This window comes from Corvus kubaryi, unplaced genomic scaffold (genome assembly GCF_017639235.1).
Source record: "Corvus kubaryi isolate FWS band 111438036 unplaced genomic scaffold, C.kubaryi_AGA036_p1.0 133, whole genome shotgun sequence".
Classification (NCBI taxonomy): domain Eukaryota; kingdom Metazoa; phylum Chordata; class Aves; order Passeriformes; family Corvidae; genus Corvus; species Corvus kubaryi.
Genome location: NW_024580667.1, coordinates 3321792 through 3342060, shown reverse-complemented (window position 1 = coordinate 3342060; position 20269 = coordinate 3321792). Strand labels below are relative to the sequence as shown.

At 43.8% G+C, this 20269-nt stretch overlaps 1 protein-coding gene across 6 annotated transcripts; it reads right to left on the bottom strand.

Moving 5' to 3' along the window:
* Nucleotides 1-314: 314 nt before the first annotated feature.
* Nucleotides 315-19802, bottom strand: LOC121667664 (norrin cystine knot growth factor NDP). Of its 6 annotated transcripts, none has more exons than XM_042034590.1 (5): nucleotides 19228-19802; nucleotides 18158-18470; nucleotides 8979-9039; nucleotides 7963-8317; nucleotides 315-1130 (listed from the first exon to the last, which is right to left on the bottom strand). In XM_042034590.1, exons 4-5 carry the CDS (start codon nucleotides 8179-8181, stop codon nucleotides 903-905), a joined length of 447 nt encoding a protein of 148 aa, XP_041890524.1. In that variant the 5' UTR covers nucleotides 8182-8317; nucleotides 8979-9039; nucleotides 18158-18470; nucleotides 19228-19802; the 3' UTR covers nucleotides 315-902. The 6 variants fall into 6 exon arrangements, with proteins under 6 accessions (XP_041890524.1, XP_041890495.1, XP_041890484.1 ...); XM_042034561.1 differs by having other exon boundaries at nucleotides 7963-8309; nucleotides 19228-19671; XM_042034550.1 differs by having other exon boundaries at nucleotides 8983-9039; nucleotides 19228-19671.
* Nucleotides 19803-20269: the final 467 nt, after the last annotated feature.

The following is a 20269-nucleotide window of genomic DNA, read 5'->3' as shown; positions in this document are numbered from 1 at the left end:
TATACATGAAAATAAGTCCTAGGTTTAGTCATCATTCTGGTGGCTCTGGTTCTGTACATCAACAGGTCTACTCAAGTTAAGAAATTACTCCATTTAGTATGTGGCATTTTAATATTTGATGAGTTTTTAGCTTTTGAATAATGGCTTTTGTGACAGACATGGTGTGTCACACTTACAGGCTTTTAGAAGGGAATAGTGAGCCTCATGACTTTTCCCTTCCCAAGAGTTTCTCAGCCACTGAACTCTGATGACACAGGGTTCAAAGAATTGTTTCAGCTAGGCTGGGTATTCCAAGCATGGCATTTCATATCCAGTTCACTTTTCAATGGTTTATTTGTAATTTCTGCTAAACCACAGTTAAAGTTATCCAACATTTGGCCACTAGGTCAGTAACAGATGACCCTTGCCAACAGCACAGTTTGCTTTGAAGGCCAGTATAACTAGAAAACTGAGAATAAATTGATAGGTTAAGAGGTTGTCTGTGGGAACTGATGCCCATCCTCTGTCCAAATGTCAGCTTCCAGACTGCAGTGCTGATACCTGGCTGACCTTCTTCTCTGTTCCCCTGCTGCCCACGGCCTAAAGTAAAAGCACCTCTCTGTAGTCAGAGCTGAGTCAGAAAAAGAAGAAACTCTCAAAAATATCCTTTCATAAAAAAAGAAAGGCTTCTTAAAAACAAGTCCTCATGCTTTTGCCTTTGTCACAGCCCACACTGTGGTACCAGCACCCTCCAGCAACCCAGGATATTTTGTACTTCTGCTCTCAGATTCAATCCAGCCTGGTTAGTCCTGTCCTCGCTGCAATTGTGTGCTTGGAGCACGGGCCTGACCTAGGATTGTTTCTTGGGAGTCTTCCCCAACAGCAGCACCCCCTCGTCCCCCGTCTGCTGTGCCCCTTGGTCCCTAGGAGTTGCACTCCTCGCAGTGGCAGGAGAGGATGTAGCGGTAGGTGGCCGTGAGCCGCATGCCCCCCGAGCACCGCAGCCTCATGGCCTTCAGCTTGGAGGTCTGGGGCCGGCAGCAGTGGCAGGTGGAGCGGAAGGGCTGCTTCAGGACAGTGCTGAAGGAAACCATCGGCTCCGAGCGCGAGGTCTGGCTGCAGCGGCCTTCACAGCGAGCCAGCAGCACCATCTGTGAAAGAAAACACTCGGGTTAGGGAAAGTGTCCCCAGCACACAGCTGACACCAGCAGGTGGGAGCCTCCTTCCAGCCTGGCTGGGGTTTTGTCACTGCATCCCAGCCCCACACCGTGCTTTGCCCCTGTGCTGTGTCTGAGAGAGTGGAGGAGATAATGTGGGCAGGAGGAAAAGCAAGGCTCCTCCTGAAGTCCCTGGCACTGACACCAGCAAGGACTGCAGGACCTGGACTGACCTCAGGGCCCCAAATGATCACAGCCAGCCCTGCTTTTCAGACACTGTGACCACAACTGCGAGTTGCTGACCCCAGATTTGTAGCAGCCAAGCCCTTAAATCATCAGCCAGACTGATACTTTGATTGGGTATTTACCAGTGTTTTGAGTATATACACCAGTGATCAGCAGAACTGGTTCTCAGGGACAGCGAAATGTCCAAGTTCTTTGATATTATGAGCATGCAAAGCAGAAATATAAAGAAGTATGTTTCTAGCTCAGCCCTTTGATAAAGATCACCTTGAACATGTATTTGCAATTATATGTGTATCTATATATCATTGCATCAGTTGTATCTATAAAACATGCACTGCATAGCATAAGGCAGTAAAAATGTAAGAAAAGTTGAATAGGTTGCCAAACACGAGGGTTGACTCATGAGATTTCCCAAAAGCAGTGCAGCTCCTTGTTTCTTCTTCTGAATTCACCATGTGAGCTGTGACCAGAACAAGGTAACTTGCACAATGGGAGTCACTAAGGAACGAAAGTCCATGGTCAGTCACCTATTCCCCAAAAACCCCTTGTTGAGCAGAGATGGATAGAGCATTAAGAACTACATAAATCTTGGAAAGGACCCTCTAAAGCTCAGCAAATGATGTGCTGGAAACAGCTGTTACCACCTTGATAACGGGTGTTGTAAAAGTTTGAACAGACTTATACTTTCATGGGAATGGAAATATTAAATCCATGTCAGCTAATTATCCTTAACCAACACAAACTTCAATATCAGCTTATTATATCATCTAAAGTAGGCAGTAAAACAGTTGCAAGTCTTTCCTATGACCACGGGAGAACATTACATTTTAACCATGCTGCACATATCTCATGGCTTTTTTCCAGACAATCTGAAAACAGCAAATATTTTACAGTGTTAAACCTTTTTGGGCTTTTTTCTCTACAGAAGCTCAACTGGCTGCAAATCTCTAAGTCATGCAAGCAGGTACATCGAATGTTTAATTTTCTCTTCAGTCAGAGTCATAAGGAAAGATGAGATAAAAGAGAGAGAGAATATTCCTGAAATCAAGTAGGAAATGCCAGCACTGTCTGCATCCATGGGAAAGGTTCTGATCATCCATTGTGCAGTGCTTAAAAATGACTCTTCCAAGAGCACTTACATGCTAAATGTTTTGCTTGAAAATGTATTAATGTATTGATATACTAGTGACTACACTTCCAGTCAATAGAGGTCACAAGGAAGATGTCTTCGTGAACTGATGACCTGTGCTTGGGACCATCTTGCTTCTTAGTTAAATTAAGAGATGGGTTCTTGTTGCTCTCTGACAAATTTGCCATCTTTTAAGATTTGTAGCATAAATTTATGGTATCCTTCCTGTGGTACTGCATATTCCTACATAAATTAAGTTCAGCTGTGGGAAGGAAATTTCAGTGTATGGTTGAGTCACACCCAAGCTTTAGACCTATCAGCTCTGTCAAGCTCCTTAATAGCAGTGCCTTTAGTGTATAGAGAGCATGAAAGGGACAATCACTACAGTGCTGTCACCCCATTACTCACAGATAAAGATCCACTTTTTTCCCCTTGGTAAACAAAACTCACTTCCCAGACAGGCAGCTGGTGAAGGTGTCTAATTAGATACCAGCTATGCAGGTATCTAATCCTGCCTGTATTGCAAAGGAAAGGAGCAGATTGAGACATTTAACCCGGGTAGTTTTCTTCCCAGCATCTTGACACCTCTTGTTAGGTCCCCTGCTTTGACCAGTTCACCAGACTGTGTGTTACAGGCTGTTCCCAAACATTTGGCTGAATCACAGAGTTAACTGGGTTGGAAAAGACCTTTGAGATCATCACCTATAAATTTTGGAGGTGAAGAGCAATCCATCAGCACCTGACAACTCTTTAAAGGCTTCAAAGACAACAGAGCTGAACTCTCCTCTGGAGTGGTACAGGGGGATGTGCAACAGCCAGAAATTCCTTTTTGGGAGGTTCAGAGTCCCTAAAGTCCCTTCCAACCAATCATTTCTATTTCAGCCCAAATGTGACAGCACACACTGCTGTATGTTGGGGCTGACTTCTGGTGGTTGATGCTTCTGGAGCTGGAAAAATCAGTCACTTTCTGGTACTGTTACCCTAAGAATTTTTATGGCACACATCTGCTCCTGTATCTGCAGGTACTTTCAGAAATGCCAATAAAACTAAAACAAGCCCTCAAGAAACTGGCAGGACTAGAGAAGAGTTGTCCAGAGTAATTATGGGGTAGAATTATCTGATGTGCCAATATGTCTGTCTGAATATATTTCTCATAAACAGCTGGCTTCCTTGTGCAAACCCAGCCAATATTTAGTCAATGTGCCAGTGTATTTATAATTTATAATTTACAATTTATAAATTCTAAGCCTTGTCTTTAAAGACTTGCTTTAGTCTGAGGAGGCTCTAATTTTAATCTGCAATTTTTCTGGCTACTTAGTTTTTCATAAGATTAAGGTCAGTATTTATATAATGTAGAATCACACAGTGTTGGTTTTATACCTTGTTTTTGGATGACAGTGTAAACTCTTACAAATGGCACAAACCCAAGGTTATCAAGTTGAACTTTCAGGCTAAAAAAAAATATCAAATTTTCCGTTTTCATAGCTTTCTAACCTTCCGGGCTATGAAGGTTTTGTCCTAACCAAAATTTTCCTTCCTCTTCATAAATCCAGAACAGCATCAGTGGATTTTGACAGGTGTGCAAATGAGCTGGAAATAGCATGTACTTTGAAAGCTTTGCTTTGCCTTTTAATCAATTGCACCAGCTGCTTATTGCTTTGTGTACTATAGTGCAATAGAGATTATCACCTAAATAACTAGTAATGCCATGATGGCATAGCACAATAATGCAGTGGGTGTGTATATATAGTAAAAACATGTGGGTATTTTATAACCTGACACCTCTTGGCCCCCCTTGAGCCCTGCACATGTGAGTTTGTGCATGTCACCTTGCAGGGCTGGATCCAGAAGCACAGTGTCCTACCACAAGGGAACCACATGGGTCTATGAGCAGCTAGGGAAGAATATTATTGTCATTATCATTATCACTATCATTATCAGTATTATTTAAAGTCAACTGTCTCATAGGTACAAAAGAGAGCAACCTGAATCTGAGGCAATATTTGACTCTGATCATTTGAGCTGTATTCTGGAAATCCAGAAGCTGTGAACTGGTTTTTGTAGTCCTTTTTCTTCACCTTCAGCAACAAGCTGAAGCCTGAAAGCAGATGGGCTGAGATGCCTGAGAACAGATTTTCACACAGTTCCTGTGGCCTGGCTGCAAGCAGACATTACTGAAAATCTCCTGAGCTACCTCGGGAGTAAATGTCTTCAAACATCTGCTGAATTTTTCTTCATCTGCTCCATGTCTCTCTGGGCTGGATTCTTGAGTGCGAGGCTGTCAGTGGTAGCACACTTCTGGCACATCTGGACGAAGCACTTGTGACAGCCAAAATTGGAATTTAGGAGTCTCTGGCAGCAGTGAGAGAACCCAGCACATCGATGGAGATCGATGGGTCTCCATGACAGAGGTCAGGGTAAATCCAATATAGTCAGGAAAGGTAATACCTCATGAACTGCTACAAACATTTCCTTGAAGACAAAGGAAAACACTGTTTTTCTGGAATAAATGGCCTTCTTCCACCTCTCTTTTGTGTCTCTTTTGTATGTTTTGTTACTATAATGGACTATGTTTCCAAAGGATTTGGAAAACTGTTTTCATCGTCTGCCTGAGGCCACAAGCAAAAGGGATTTTAATGATTAAATTATATTGGCTGGATGTTTACCAGAACTGCTTCCCATGTGGGTACAATTGGCAGCCTCCACAGAGAAGCACATAATGGTGGACATAATCCTTTTTCAACCAGGACAGACAGCAAACATAATATGTCTTGCAATTTCTGAAGCCATTTTTAACTTCTGTAACTCTACGCTGCACCCAAAGGGAAAACATATGGAGTGAGAAAGGATATCTCAGTGAAACCAGTCTATCAACCCAAAAAAGGGCAAAGTCTCTGCTTGCCACTGTCAGTCCAGGCTTCCACAGTGGAAACTTGGTGGAAACAAGAGGTACCACAATTCCCACAGCTACTCCCCAGAACTTTCCATTTTTTGTCTTGGTTACATTTTATCACTATATATATATATAAACAGACATTGCATCTAGTTTCCATTAGCATGTCTAATATTCCTCTGTGTTTACATGCTAGATCCAGAACAGAAGCCATATGTCTACCAGGATGATTCAGATCCCCAAGACCTTAAAACAAAGCAAACAAACAAAAAAAAAGCTTGAATTAAGAAAGTTTTCTAGGAAATTATTTCACTTCGTATGGAAACTGTTTTCATTTTCCGTTTCATGAGAAAGTCCATACAAATCACTGTACTGTTATAAAAGTGTTCTTGAAACCATTGTGGAATTTGGGAAGCCAAAAGATGTGATAATATTTTCAAACATGATTTCCATTAAAAGCTTGATTTAAAAAGAATCATTGACTTTTGTAGCCAGAATTGAGAATGTTTATGTCAACAACTTTTCCCTCAAAGCTCAGTTTTGAAATTATACGTTTTTCATTACGATGAAATCTAACCAAAATGTCCTCATTTCCATCAGCCCCACTCCTAAAGGCCTGATTGCTTTTTTGCTTTTCTATGTCATTGGGGATGATTAAAAAAGTGAATTGTTGATGGGTTCTTTTCCTTTTTTCCTTTCTTCCTTCCGAATTCCTTCCTTCCTTCCTTCTGAATTCCTTCCGAATTCCTTCCGAATTCCTTCCTTCCTTCCTTCCTTCCTTCCTTCCGAATTCCGAATTCCGAATTCCTTCCGAATTCCTTCCGAATTCCTTCCTTCCTCCCTCCCTCCCTCCCTCCCTTCCTCCCTTCCTCCCTTCCTCCCTCCCTCCCTGGTCTAACAGGTGATCAGAAACATGAAGAGAGGGGAGGACTGGTAGCACGCAGATACCAGTAAGCAAAAGCCATCCACACCACCCACACACCTACATTTTGTCACCTTTGCCTCTCGCTGGAGTCAACTGTGACAAAATCAATAGTGCACAAAGAGATGCACCTCTGCAGTTCTCTCTGATAATGCCAGATGTCTCCCACATGGTAAGAAAGTCTAGTCTAGGCTACAGGCAAATCAAAAGGCCTCTCCTGAATCTCAAATAATGTATGATTTTACTGTTTGGATTCAGAAGAAGTAGGGCAAAAGTCTCTGGGCTCCCACTGCTGTGAATCAGGCATGGTTGTGCAAAGCCAGGCAGACAGCTCTGCTGAGAGAACAGTGTAAGGCAGCCCAGAGCAGAGCAGGGCTCCCTGTGTGCAATTCTGAGGCTGTCAGCTCCTCTCTGTTGAGCAGGCACAGGACAAGCCCGGCTGTCCCAGTGCACAGCAGCTGTCCTGGTGCACAGAGCACCGAGTGGGTCTTACTTGCTGTGGACACTTCTCTTTGTGCTTTATTTTAGGTTTTATGACCTGCAGCTACCTGTGGCATTCCCTCACCCCTGCACTGATTATGGGAATCAAGGAACTCGTTCTGCACACGAAGGCATCTGGGGGTGTCTGCAGCCAGTGCTGCATCCATCTCAACTCTGTAAGTCCTCTCTCCTTGTAAATGAATGCTCCCAGGATCCCTGCTGCTGGGGTTTGCCATCAGGCAGGCACCCCTCTTGTCATAAACCCTGTCACACTCCGGCCTCCCATCACTCTCTTACCCAACACAGGGCTGGCAAAGGCACTGGTGCTGGCAGCTGTTCCCTTTCCTTAATCCAGGGATGTGAGCGCCTGAGGCAAAGCTGCTTCCCATGGGACAGAGGGATGGCCCCCTCATCTGAATGTACAGACTGTATTAACTCAGACCAAACAAATTAGGACAAGACAAAAGAGACCAGTAAGGATTTTCCCATTGTTTCTCCCAATTCTTTTTCTCCACATAATGAAATAAATGCCTGTAGGCTACATGCACAGGCTGCTAAACCATTTTGACACAAAACTTTTCAGGCTTGAAATCCCAAAGGAAAGTCAATCTTGTATTTCTATCTACTCCTAAGCCCTACAGTTACCATCCAAGTGTCATTCTGCATGAAAAAAAAGGCTTCGAAAAGGGAGTGGGCAGGGAGAAAATAAACAATGTTCTTCACAACCTTGTTTAATTACCATTTTAGAGTTTGGTTCTTTATCTCAGTACTTCACTTATGGTAGCTATGAATTTACATGCTCCAGATTAAACACCCACTTGAAGGATGGGTGACTGGGGTGATCTAAACTCCCAAACTAGCCCATCTCCTTGGGACCATCAGCTGAGATCCCAAATGGGGTCCTTTGAAACTTTTAATTTACTGCATGTAAATTTTACCATCATCATGCATTTCTCCTTTTGAAAAGGTGAGAGTCAAGAGCCTTTATCTCCAGTCCCAGTTCTTATGTACACACAAGATGTCTCCACATCTGCATCCCCCTGCAGCTCGATTTTGGTGGATAAGAACTTAAGCAGAGAAAATCACCCAGAATGGCTCTTTTGAACAACTCTTCCCTCGCAGCATTGTGCTGTGAGGAGGTGAGGGGAGGCCTTACCTTGGAGCTGCACTTGTAGAGAGGGTGGCTGATGGAGTCGACGTAGTGGTGCCTCATACAGCGGCTGGGGTCGGAGTCGATCAGGAAGGAGCCGTCTGTTTTACTGTCCGTGTCTCCCATCATCACCAGCAGCGAGAGCATGGAAATCGAAGCCGCGAGTACATGATTTCCCATTGTCGAGGAACTTCTCGCTGGTAACAGCAGAGGGAGGTAGAGCATTAAAAACCCACCAAATTCTGGAAGCCAGTTCCTTTCCAGAATGGTGAGAAGTCTGGTTTAAGTGTCTGAGCTGTCATTCTTCTTCTCAGGTTGGAGTCTGCCGAAATTGTAATCCATCAAAGAAACTCCTGCCCAGCTGGAATAAAAGCAACGTAAATCACAATCCTGAGCAAAAAGACCTCTGGAGAAAATAGATATAAATAATATTAAGACACTCAGGACCTTTCCTAGCCAAAATACATGCTCTGAGTGAGCATCATTCCCAGAGTAGGTAGGGAATATGGCATTAAGGAAGGAGATGTCAAGGCCTTGTTACTTTTAGCACTGTTCTATCATTTCAGGGAGAACCTTTTGACTTTTAGCATCACAAGTGGTGCAGTGCCATTCTTTTCCACTTGGTGATGACCCTAATGTGTTCCCCTCAAAACTGGTGATTAGTAATACATCAGAAATTTCTGCAATTCGAAAGGACTCTGTATCCACTCAAAGTGCCAAAGAGGGGCAAAGCTTGGCTGCCTTCCATGTTACAGATGGGAATTTCTGGCCTAGATAGCACATGGAAAGGCTGGAGGCAGGCTGAGCTGTGGCTCTGGAGGCTGCCTGTCTCTGGTGTGCTGCAGGGACAAGGAACAGGATGGAGGGATGCTGAAGGTCCGAGCCCAGGCATGAAGAAAGTGGACCCCCAGAGAACTTGCTGAGCACCAACCTGCACTGCATGAGGAAATACCTGGGCCTCTGGCTGCCCTGCCCTCTGAGTACCAAACTCCCATGCACACACATGGACAGGCTTTACTTACTTACTTGTCAGGCAGCACTTGCTCAGTGTCAGCCTCTTCCCCACTAATTAAAGAGCAGCACCTGAAAAATAAATTTATTATTCCATAATATCCAAGGAATAAGTTTGTTTAGGTGGAGACATATGGCTATCTACCCAGGCATCTGGGTTTCTGGTTCATGTTGGAGATCAGAAGATTCCCTAGGGAAAAGGCAAAGGACAGCCCTTGAAACGCTGCCCAGAGCTTTGTGCCAGCAGGGGAAGGAGAATATCTCCCTCAGCTGCTTCTTCACAGTCCCTTGATCCTTCTCACAAAGCCCTTAGTCCCAACTGGGTGATTAATTTCGCTTTTACTACAAACAGATATAACTTGAAAGAGCTGTGAATTATCCATCTAAACACAGCCCGATGAAGGATAGTCAAAGGATACTCATCAGTCCAGTTAAAAGTGCAAAGATTTTCTGAAGAAACTTAGGATAAAATAGTTCCCTGCTCACAAAGAAATGCTCCGGCAGAGCCTCTTGAGTATTTAAAGAGCGGATGTGTGCCTTTATTGCCTTATACAAGCCTCTTTCAAAACTGTTTTCTGGTTTGCTGGCAGTCCTCTAAACCGACTGATACTCATCTCCCAAACAGCCTCCTCACCAGAGTGCTTGATGATTTGTGTTCTGCTTTGTAGCCTCCTCCAGCACTTCTGTGAGAGGAGTGCCTAGCAGCGACAAACACTTCCAGAGTTCATCCAAGTTGGGATGGTGCTGATGTGACATCCGAAGTCTCATGCTGGGAAGAAATGTTATTAGGGATGCTCTGTGTGTTAGAGAGACAAAGATGCTCTGTGTATTAGACATTGTTGTTGTTCTTGCTTCAGGCTATTATCCATGTGCTTAAGTAGGAGAGGAAAAATTATGTGACTGTGGATTTAAATGACAATATATTTTTTTCCCAGAGTCTGACATATGACCTGGTATATTTTCCTCAGCAAATGGGATATTAAAAACATACTTTGCAATTTATGCATAAAAAACATATGCTTTTGCAATATAGAGAACTTAAACAAACAACATTAAACACTTAGGATCGCAGATATATTTATGCACAGCCTCATTCATGTCAATAAATATCCCTCCAAACATTTTAGCAGCATAGGAGCGAAATCTTTCGGTCATGGGAGCAGGGACAGACTCCCTCCCTGAAGTGAACTCTGCTACTCCAGTTCATGCAGATGATGCCCAAGGATTAGCTAATAGGAGGAGGGATGCACTATTTTTTTCTCCATGTTTAACCTTTTACCTACATTCCTATTCTTTTTTATAAAGAGGCTGACCAAAACATGCTGCTTGGCAAGGTCTCCCTCCAACATAGTTTATCATTATTACACACCCAGTAATTCCCTCTCCGTCCAAATAAATTTACTTGATATTAGACGGTCTCATTTCATGTGATATTACACCCAGGGATCCCCATTTCCCATTCTCTCTGTCCCACTGTTAATTCTGTGCTTCTATATCTTTCCCTGGTTTTGATCAGTATGATTTAATACAGTGAGAGAAATCTGAAGTCCTGGCTCAGTTTTCAAAGGCTTATCTCCTTAGTTTTCTTCAGGAAATAATTGGATGACACAGAGTCTGCCTCATGAAAACACTCTGAGAAAGCTGGAAAGACACAGGGAAAAGTGTGAGAAAAGGAATATGGCTGTACCTTCTTCAGGATAAGCACAGTACAAAAAGTATTAACACTTCCACAGTCTTTAAAAATTGCCCTGACACTCTACTAACAAAGAAATGTAGCAGGCTTTGGTAACAATACTTGGAAAGAAGTAAAAAGTATCACATATTTATAAGAAAAAAGAGAGAAAACCACTGTGAATGTGATCCATCTCCTGTGAAATAGCTGGTTACTGTTCTTTGCAGACACACTGGCAAAATGTGTAGGTGTATCTCCTGACACACCTATGGGAAGTGTGCACCAACGTTTTTCAAGCACATATATGATATATAATATATATGGCAGAAAAAGTCTTAGAGGCACATTTAAACACATAGAAGTTAGGGTGTAGATTTTTAATTCTGTAAGAAAAAAGTCAAAATATTTTCACTTAGGTACATCACCATGATGAGGTATGTTGCCGTGACATTTTCCATTTCCAGCTGTTGTTGTGCAATGGCATTTCACTTGAACTTAGCATTCTATTTTTTTTAAAGTTAAAAATTCCATTCCTTTTGAAATGCTGTCTGAAATTAAAAATAATTATATAATTATAGCACATGCTATCAGGATTGGCATAAGTAGTTTCCAGTCTATACTTCTGTCCAAAAAACAGAAGCAAATACAATTGTGATCATCAATCATCATTACAATGACATTTTGTTTCATTTGGAAAACACGCTTTTTTATTAAAATCAACAATTCCACAGAGAAATTTTGTTATTCTACTTCATCTGGTTTTTCCTCCCTTTCTTTTCACGTAAAATCTGTGGTAGACAGCTCACCTGCCAAGCTAACAAAAAGGAAGCCTAAACCCTCCCTCTTTATGGCATCCTGTGAAGAAAAAAATGCAAAGGTGACTTCATATCCTCAGGCTGAAAATTTGCTACAGAAATATATGGCCTAACAGTGGATGAAAATCACTAGTTCACGTTTTTCAGAATTCACTGAGATATAGGAGGTTTTGTTAGCTACAGGCTTAGTGCCCTTTCCATGTAACTAACTTTCAGGATTTCATACAGACATAACATACTAAAACTTGTTACAGCTGTTACCTAAAACTGCTACAGCTGTTAACCTAAAAACTTCAGGGAAAAATAGAAGACATCCCAAAGAAAAACTATATTAACATACAGTCTAAGACTGTTCTACATGTGGACATATGGGCAGAGGTGGGGTTGGTTTTCCAACTCCACGTTCTTATTGACCGCTTTCTGAATAATGGAGATTTCTTATCATAGTTTTAATATCATTTAGAGAGTGGTGAAGATTAAAGTTTTGTTTTGCTTTAAGGACAGAAGAACATTCCATCATCTGGAATTATTTAGCCAGTCACTTTGTGAGAACATAAACAGAAATTCCCTTTTTGCTATGTATCTTGGAAAAAATAAGGAGCTGAGCAGTTCCCCAAAGGTCTATTGGATCTGCTCAGCTTTTACCCTGGAAGGTAGGAAGGGAGCAGTGGACAAGCTCATTTATGGTGTACTTCTAGTTAGTTGTTCCCTGAGCCCCCTGTGTTAGCCATGCACGTATGCTCAGCTTGGCCTTCATTTGCTGTGCATTTTCTGTGTTTGAGACTCCTGCTTGAAGATGAGGGCACAGTTTAAGTCACTCAATGCTTTTTATGTTTTGGAGGCTGCCAAAATCCCGTTAAAGTAGTGGTGTGTGTACATAACTTAAGCCTGGCCTTGCATGCTGTGCATATTTAGTAAACACAATTACTTGGATCCTACCATGTGGCTCCCTCATTCTGAATTTTATGTAAACAGAAGAGTTGCAAGACTACTCAGTTTCTCCAAACTCCAGACCTAAAAAAGTGTCACTAACCATGTATGTGTATATATATGGACATATGTGTAAATTCACTGTTGCTGTTCTAACAAGAAAAAAAAAAGCCACAAAGTTCTTCATGAGACCAAAATGGATTTCTGAAGAACTTTATCAAATTTGGAAAAGTTTAGATTTTCCAGGAAGATAAAGATTTGGGGGCTTCACTCTCCAAGATCTGGATTGGAGTGGAAACAACTGTGATGGGCAAATCATTCAGTCAGGCTCCACCAGGGTTTGTTCCGCAGGGTGAAATTCTCCACCGCCATGACAAGGGCAGCACGGTCTGTTCCCAAAGATCCTTTGGCACCCACAGCACTCAGGTGGCTTCCAGACCACGCAGCCATCCACACCATGCCTGGGAACAGCTTGGGAAGCACTGGGAGCTGTGGGACTGAATTGCACCAGTGACAATCTGAGCCATTCCAGAGGACAGTTCATCAAGTAGGAGAGACAACCTGAGATGAGATGCTGTGTCTGAGCCTGCTTTCTGTAGAACCACCTCAGAGTCTTTGTCAGTTCCAGTGTATCTTTTAGCTCTGTAAATAAATGCAATCATCTTCTTCTCTAGCTGTTTTACTGTGGCCATTTCTTTTACAGCAGTGAAGGAGCTGGCCTCCTGTATGTGCTGTCAAAAATCCTCACTCCACTCTGCAGCTGCCTGTCAAAACACCTGACAGAGCCACTGAGTGGCCATGTGGCAGCCAGGCAGCAGCAGGTGAACACAAGCAACCCCAGTTGTTTGAGAAATGCCTCCACACAGCATTTGAACAGGTTTCTTCCCATCCTGAGGCAGGGCAACTACCAAACCAAATATTTTGAGTGAGACCCTTACAGGTCTAAATAAGTGAATGTTCCCCCAAGGTCTCATTATGCTAAAGAGGGTTTGCTTGACTGACATCCAGCTGTGATGGAGCTTGTCCCCTTCCATGCCAAGGGAATGTCTTCATCCGTGGTACAGGAGCTCCATCCACCCATTACACAGCAGGGCAGTGTGTGCCAGCAAGGAGGGTACACAAACAACACACACCCCTGGCCAGAGCTGGCAGCAGCTGGTGGGGAAGAGGAGAGAGGAAGGAAAAAGGCAGTAAGAAGGAAAACAGGCTCAAAAGAAGGAAATTTAGGCCTCTTCATCTGGTAATCCATGGTAGAGAAGCCCATCTTCTGGTCCTACGAAGGCTGTGCTGTCCTACTGTGTGACTGCCAGTGACTGCAGGCATCGTCCCTCCAAACCCGAGAAGATAAAAGAGATGCTGCCTCTGAGCAGTCAGAAATGGCAAACCCACTGTTTACCAATACGGTAAATGAGAGAAACTCCTGCAAACCATTTTTTGCTGTGAGACTGCCTGAAGTTTTTTAATATTTCAGGAGAGGAATACCTGTGACTGTAAGCAGACTGAAAAAGAAAACATAGGAAGACCATGGCATGTGAAGCATAAGAAGCAACACAGCAATTGCAGCAAACATAATGGAAGCACCCTGGGAGCCTCAGCACTCATGGGATGAGCATGAACAGGACTGATTCCCCAGGCTTATTTAAGGCCCCAAAATTGTTCCCGCCGTGGCGACCTGGTGCGTGAGGTGGAACAAATCCAGCTGAATGGCACTTGAGCTGTCTGAACTTCCCTCTGCTTTTGAAGTTCCCAAGAATATTTCCAGCCCTTCAGGTAGTAGGAGAGGGGGAGCAGGAGGTGCCTTCCTGCTCGGTGGTTGAAATAACAAACTCCAGTGGGTACTGCAGGCTGGCATCCCGCCAGCAGACAGGCACAGGCCAACACGGAGAAAAGGGTTTAATACACTCGCACGGAATAACTGCTGGGGGACAAAAGAGTGCTTGTATTTTTATTCTTTCCTTTTCCTGCTTCCAGGGAGCTTTAAATAGATTGATTAGGGGCATGCATGGGATATCTCTCTAATGAGGGAGTAGAGCCATTTAATAGCAAGGTGATGCCAGCCTTGGATTCTTTTTTTATTCTTGTATGTCTCACTGAATATCAGAGTAGTCATGGTCTTGAGTCTCAGACAGCAGAGGAATACAATTTTCCACTTGGTCATCCATCCAGAGGGTGCTGGATGGGATTACTCCTCGGTGAAGCACCAGGTGCAGAGCTGAGCAGTCTAGGGCTGCCCATCCCTCTCAGGAGGCAAAGCAGGAAGGGTGGCTGCTGGCTACAGTGCAAATGTTCCCAGCCAAGCATTAGCTATAGGATTTGCTTCAGTAATTAGCTCTACTTCAGTCTTATGACCCAACATGAGGCAAAATTACTCTTGGCCAAATTACAAGTTGCTGAGAGGTCTAGGGCATTCAGGCATGTGTCCTCTACCTGTTGGAGTGTGTTACAAGCAGGTGGGCAGTTTTTGTTCCCTGTCTTTTGCATATTTTCCAGAGAACTCAAAGGCCTGTAGTTATCAACAGATGCAGGAGTAGGAATGGGTCTTTCTATTCTTTAACACTAAGCAAACACATCCCTGCTGCTAGGACCAGCAGAGAGTGTTACGCATGCCGGAGACAGCACATGATTGAAGGGGATGTTCCCTCGCTTCTGACCCCAGGGGCAAAATCCTTTCCTCTTTTATACACAGGCAACATTCAGACCACCATCCATATACCTTATCCTCTGATAATTAGGGAACCTAAATATTTGGCCCATGGTAACAATTCTATGTCTTCTAACAAGCGGAGCAGCGTTCCCCTAGGTCCCACTCCCTTTCAGCCGTGCTGCTATGACAGCAATGTGATTGTCACTGCCATGGTATGCTTAACCTTTGCCAAACCAGAGCTGAGGCATTAACTCAGATCCTCAACCCACATGTCTTAAAGGGCAACATAACCTGTGCTGCCTCAGCCCGACACAGTCTGCAGCTCAGTAATAACAAGCACGAAAATGTGACAAGTGAGAGCGGTAACAATGATTGATGCAACTAGAAAAATAACAAAGAGAAGCTGAAAAATAGTAATGGGGAGGAGGAATTCCTGGGACCAGTGTCTCCATGGCACCAGCAGCCCCCTACTCTCACACCAGAAGAGAGGCTACACTCTCCTGTAGTAGAAGGGATCTTGATGCCACACAATGAAATTCCAGCAAACAGGACAAGGACTGATGGTGTCTGGAAGTGGTAGTGCCACTGCTACCCGGATAATAGTCTGAATTAGATTATGTGAGAAAAGGAGGAATATATAGACGACCAGCTGCTCAATGGCTTACTACAACCTTGCTTTTATTGTTCTGCTAAGTTAGAGGTGGGGCATCAGAGGGATTCCTAACATACCACTACTGAGAAATTTTAATATGTTCCACACTGACACATATAAAAAGGAAATAACAGCTGATCACAGCCAGCAGAGACTGCAACATCTCTTCATATGCATGCACAGAAGTGTGGTCAAAGTGGGGTGCTCTTGGCTGGGGCACCTGAGCTAACCTGACCCCACTAAACCTTTCTCCTGCCACTGAGTTCAGTTTCAGCAAAAGGACCGTCAAGTGTGAAGTCAGGCAGCAGAAAAAGAGGTGATCTGGACATGGCTGTTCACCCCATCCCAAGATACCAGGACATGGAGAAGGGCAGGGGAGCTGAGAGGCAGAACACCTAACACTGATGAAAAGAAACACGTGTTTACACAACCGACAATGATCCGGTGGAACAAGATATCGCAGAGGGCAAGAGTTTAGCTGGGCACAGCAAAAGGACCTGTTGTGTATGGGGGGGTTACAGCCACTAGGGTTTAATTTCTAAAGAGTTTTTGGAAGGGTTACAAACCCTCAGGTCTCTGAGAGTTCAGTGGATGGGGTTAGGGAAAATCCTTTGCCCCAGCAAGTTACCCCATAGCTGCAGCCACAGGGTCTGTGACTTTCTTTGATGTGGCCTCTTCCAGCCATGCTCCAAGAGGTGGACTGCTCAAATAACAGGGGGCTGTGGCACAGTCTCATGTAGCAAAACTTTTCTAAAACTCACAGGGACAATTCCCTCCTCATACTCAGAAGGACATTAGAGACAGAGGAATTTGTAATACTTGTAATACACCTATCAAATATTTATAATTGTAATTACAGTAATCATTGCGGGGGTGCAGAGAATTTTGTTTTCCTTCGGTTAAACAAATAATCCACCAGACAAGTTGCAAAAATGCCTGTCTCAGTGGTTTCATGCAAGCTTTCACCACAGATAGTCAATTCTCTTCAAGTTCCAAGGACAACCTTGAGCACTTCCTAGTGCATCTGAGAGCAGACAAGCCAGGAAGGGAACAAAGTCAGCCCCAGGAGAAATGGGGAATGAAGCCAACCACAGGAGGACTCCCTGTCAAATAAGTCACAGCAGGCATCAGTGTGAGCTGCCAAGGAGGTGGCTTATTTCCCTCCCACCTGGGCAAGAGAGACTGCAGTCCTGGCAAGGCAAGAAGCCAAGAACATGAAAATGCTGTCACAAACCTCAAAGGTGCGTAAGGGACAGTTCCAGTGGGGCAGATGGCTTTTGTGGGAAACAGCCATGCCTAAGGAGCTACCTGGGGTACTGCTACTGCAAACTCTACCCAAGACTGTCCATAACAAATATCCTGCTCTGCAAAGGCCAGTCTTCAGCATGCATTAATCTGACTGCACAGACCCAGGAAACCTACATGGGACACCTTCAGGTAGAGAAATGAGCCTGGAACTAATCATCAGCAGCCCCTAATTATACCCTGTCCCTAAATCAAATTGCATTTTATTTTGTTAGCTTGAAATACCTATTCCTTCCACATTTGTTTTTAACCGGAAAGTCTTAAAGCATTGTTTTATAATACAAAATAAGATTTCATTAGCAGCAAGGGCATATCAATGTATATATAAGTCACATTGGGAACCCCTGATTCAAGCTGGTAAGTAATTACTCACCAAAGAGTTCTGTTTAGGTCCAGGAAATTATTCATGTGTATAACTACTCACATATATGAGTAAGGTCCCACAGCATGAAAAAAAGTGAGCATCATTAGTAATTTAGAAGGAAGGGGGAAAAAATAAAAGGTAAATGTCCCAAATGTAGCTCTTATATTCTTTTGAGGAGGGACAAGTAATAGCACCATGATTATTACAGCCACATTTACTGACCCCACCAGGCAGCTGGGCTGCTTCTATTAGAAAATAACTTTGCAATAAAGTACTGATTTGAGTGAGTTTTTCCCCACTGCTGGTTTTAAATAATCATTTGCCTTCAAGTGAGTTTGTCCTAATTCTGGTTTTAGAAAACCTTTTGCCAGTCCTTTTTCAACAGGCAGAGTTCCCACCTCTCAGGCACTGTTACAAAGCTTTAGGACCTGTAAGTAACATGTAGGATATAGGAAACATATTTTTTGTCTCTAAAGATCTGCAGAAACCTTAAGAAGTTACTTGCCATGCCATCTCTCCCAGGCAGAAACAAACAAGATGTGTTATGGGGAGGCTATAAGAGAAATTTCAATGAACTGCAGTGTAGGGTAGGAAATCTGCCTGGCAGTGCCACAAGAGTCAGTGCTCACACAGACACACACACATCTTGCAAATTCAGATTTGTCACAAGAAAATTGCCCCCCTCAGCACACACTTTGTGTGACACTGCAGCAGTAGCTAACCCCGTGCTGAGACTGGTCCTCTTTGTTACCCTGTTCTTTGCTGCTGGACCCATTCAATCGAACTTTCATAGGATGAATTCACTCACCTGAGTCCCCGCAGGGAGCTGGGGCTCTCCTCCTCAGCCGCGCTCTCTCGGGGCAGTGTCCGCTCCCGAGCCTCGCTGTGACACTACACTGACACTTGGCCACCGGGCTCACCGCAGGGAAATTCTTCTTTCGTCCCACAGAAACAGAGAACAGTCATGCTCGTGCCTCTGGCGCTGACACACAGGGAAACGATCTGCCGGGAACGGAGGAGAGCCTCCCTCTCCTTCAGCGGGCGGTCTGGGGTCGCGCAGCATCCTCCCGTGTTCGCTCCGGGCGGCACAGCCACGCCGCGCTGCGTGTCACGCCGGCCACCTACCAAATATACCCCGGGCGCTACAGCAAAGCACCGGGGCTTTCCTCGCAGCTCACAGCCAATAAAGAGTGCATGCTAAATCTGTCCTAATCCACAACCAGTGCTGTCCGGTCCATTGGAAAGCCTGGCGGAAGTCTGGATGAATAATAGTGTGCGAATTATGAGTGCTCCCGCGAAGCGTAAGACACAAAGCTAGAAATAAATATTGCTTTTTTTTTTTTTAATAAACATTAGAAACTGGTGTTTCAAATTATTCTGAGCATTCCAGCAGATGACTGGCAAGGGAACAGCAGGCGTAAGTTGTGATAAACAGCCCAACTTTAAAGTAGCAGGCTTGCCGGTGCTCATAGAGCCCTATCGTAGTGGGACAAAGAGGGTGCTGCCGATATGAGCGCTCTCTCGGTGAATTCAGGGCAGAGTCCAGCATGTCCATTCACTCCAGAGCCACACAGCTAGGACCAGCACAGAGCTGCAGACTGGAGCTCAGCGTGCTCACAAGAGTAGGTGTTTAACCAAGGTGCTCAAAAGCACCCTGGGCTACCTATTTGACCACATACAGGCAACCTTCAGACAGGAGATAAGGACACAATGATAAGGAGACACAGGGACTAGAGCTGTGTTGATTCAATTTAAGCACAGTTTAATTTAAAAAACAGTACAAGGAGAACATATCTTCGTCAGATAAAGAGATTAAGCACTCATCTTAAGTCCACATAACACTCAAAATCTGTAGGAATCTCTTATTTGCATGCTTACCTCTGGAAAATGCACCAGTCCTTCCTTTCCTCGAACTCTTTGTAGAGCTAAGAAGAGGTCCTGTTACTTCCAAATGCTTTTGTTCTTCTGTCCCTCTGTCACATGGCTTGCCTTTTATATTTGCAACACACAAAAGTTAGGGCTGTTGTTTAAGAGAGAGAGGGAGAGCGAGGGAGAGAGGGGGGATGTCAAATGGAAAAGTGCCATTGCAGTCATATATCAATCAGGGCAGCAGCAGCAGCAGCAGCTCGCTGGCAAATGGGAATTCCACAGAAATGTGAAGCTCTTGTTATCTGAGAAATCACAAAACACCACCAGCCAAGCTCCCCTCTGCAGGGACTTCTTATTATTGGCAAGCCAGGAAATAGAAGGAAATGTAGGCGCTTTTTTGATTGCTGCTATTGTTTCAGATCTGGAGATAAGGACGCCGTGCCATGTGTAAGGCAGTGCAATATAAATCCTGAATCAAATTCCTTCCTGAACAAATGCACCATGTGCAAGATAAAGCAAACCACTGAGAAGCAAGATAATGGAGCTAAGTAAAGAATATTACAGTAATGATTTAAAGAATTTGATAACTGTTTGCACTCGGAAAATATCCACAGAAAAGCTACCTGCTCCCTGGATTACACATTAATCTCCTTTTTTTTCTGACCAGTTTTTCTTAGGCTTTTTTAACTGTGATTGATCTCAGGTATCCTCAATTCAAGCTGTGCTGCTTGACTACAATTGGTCGGCTGAGTCATCTGACATTCCCTGCCTCTCCCGTTGGGTAAGCAGGCGAGCATTTTCTGTATAAATATATGTCTGCAAATCTGCAATTTCCCTGCTTCAGACAACCTGTCCTGAAATTCTGAAGTTTCTGTCAAATAAACTCAGAAGTTTGGTCAGAGAAGAAAGCATTGTCTTTCTACTTTACACACCTTTGTCTGAAGAATGCCAAGTTTGAAAGTAGTTATCCTTAAAATCTTTTATAAAATGTTGTGATTTTATGCCAAAAAAAAAAAAAAAAAAATTCCCTGAGGGGCTGAAGGCAGGCTCC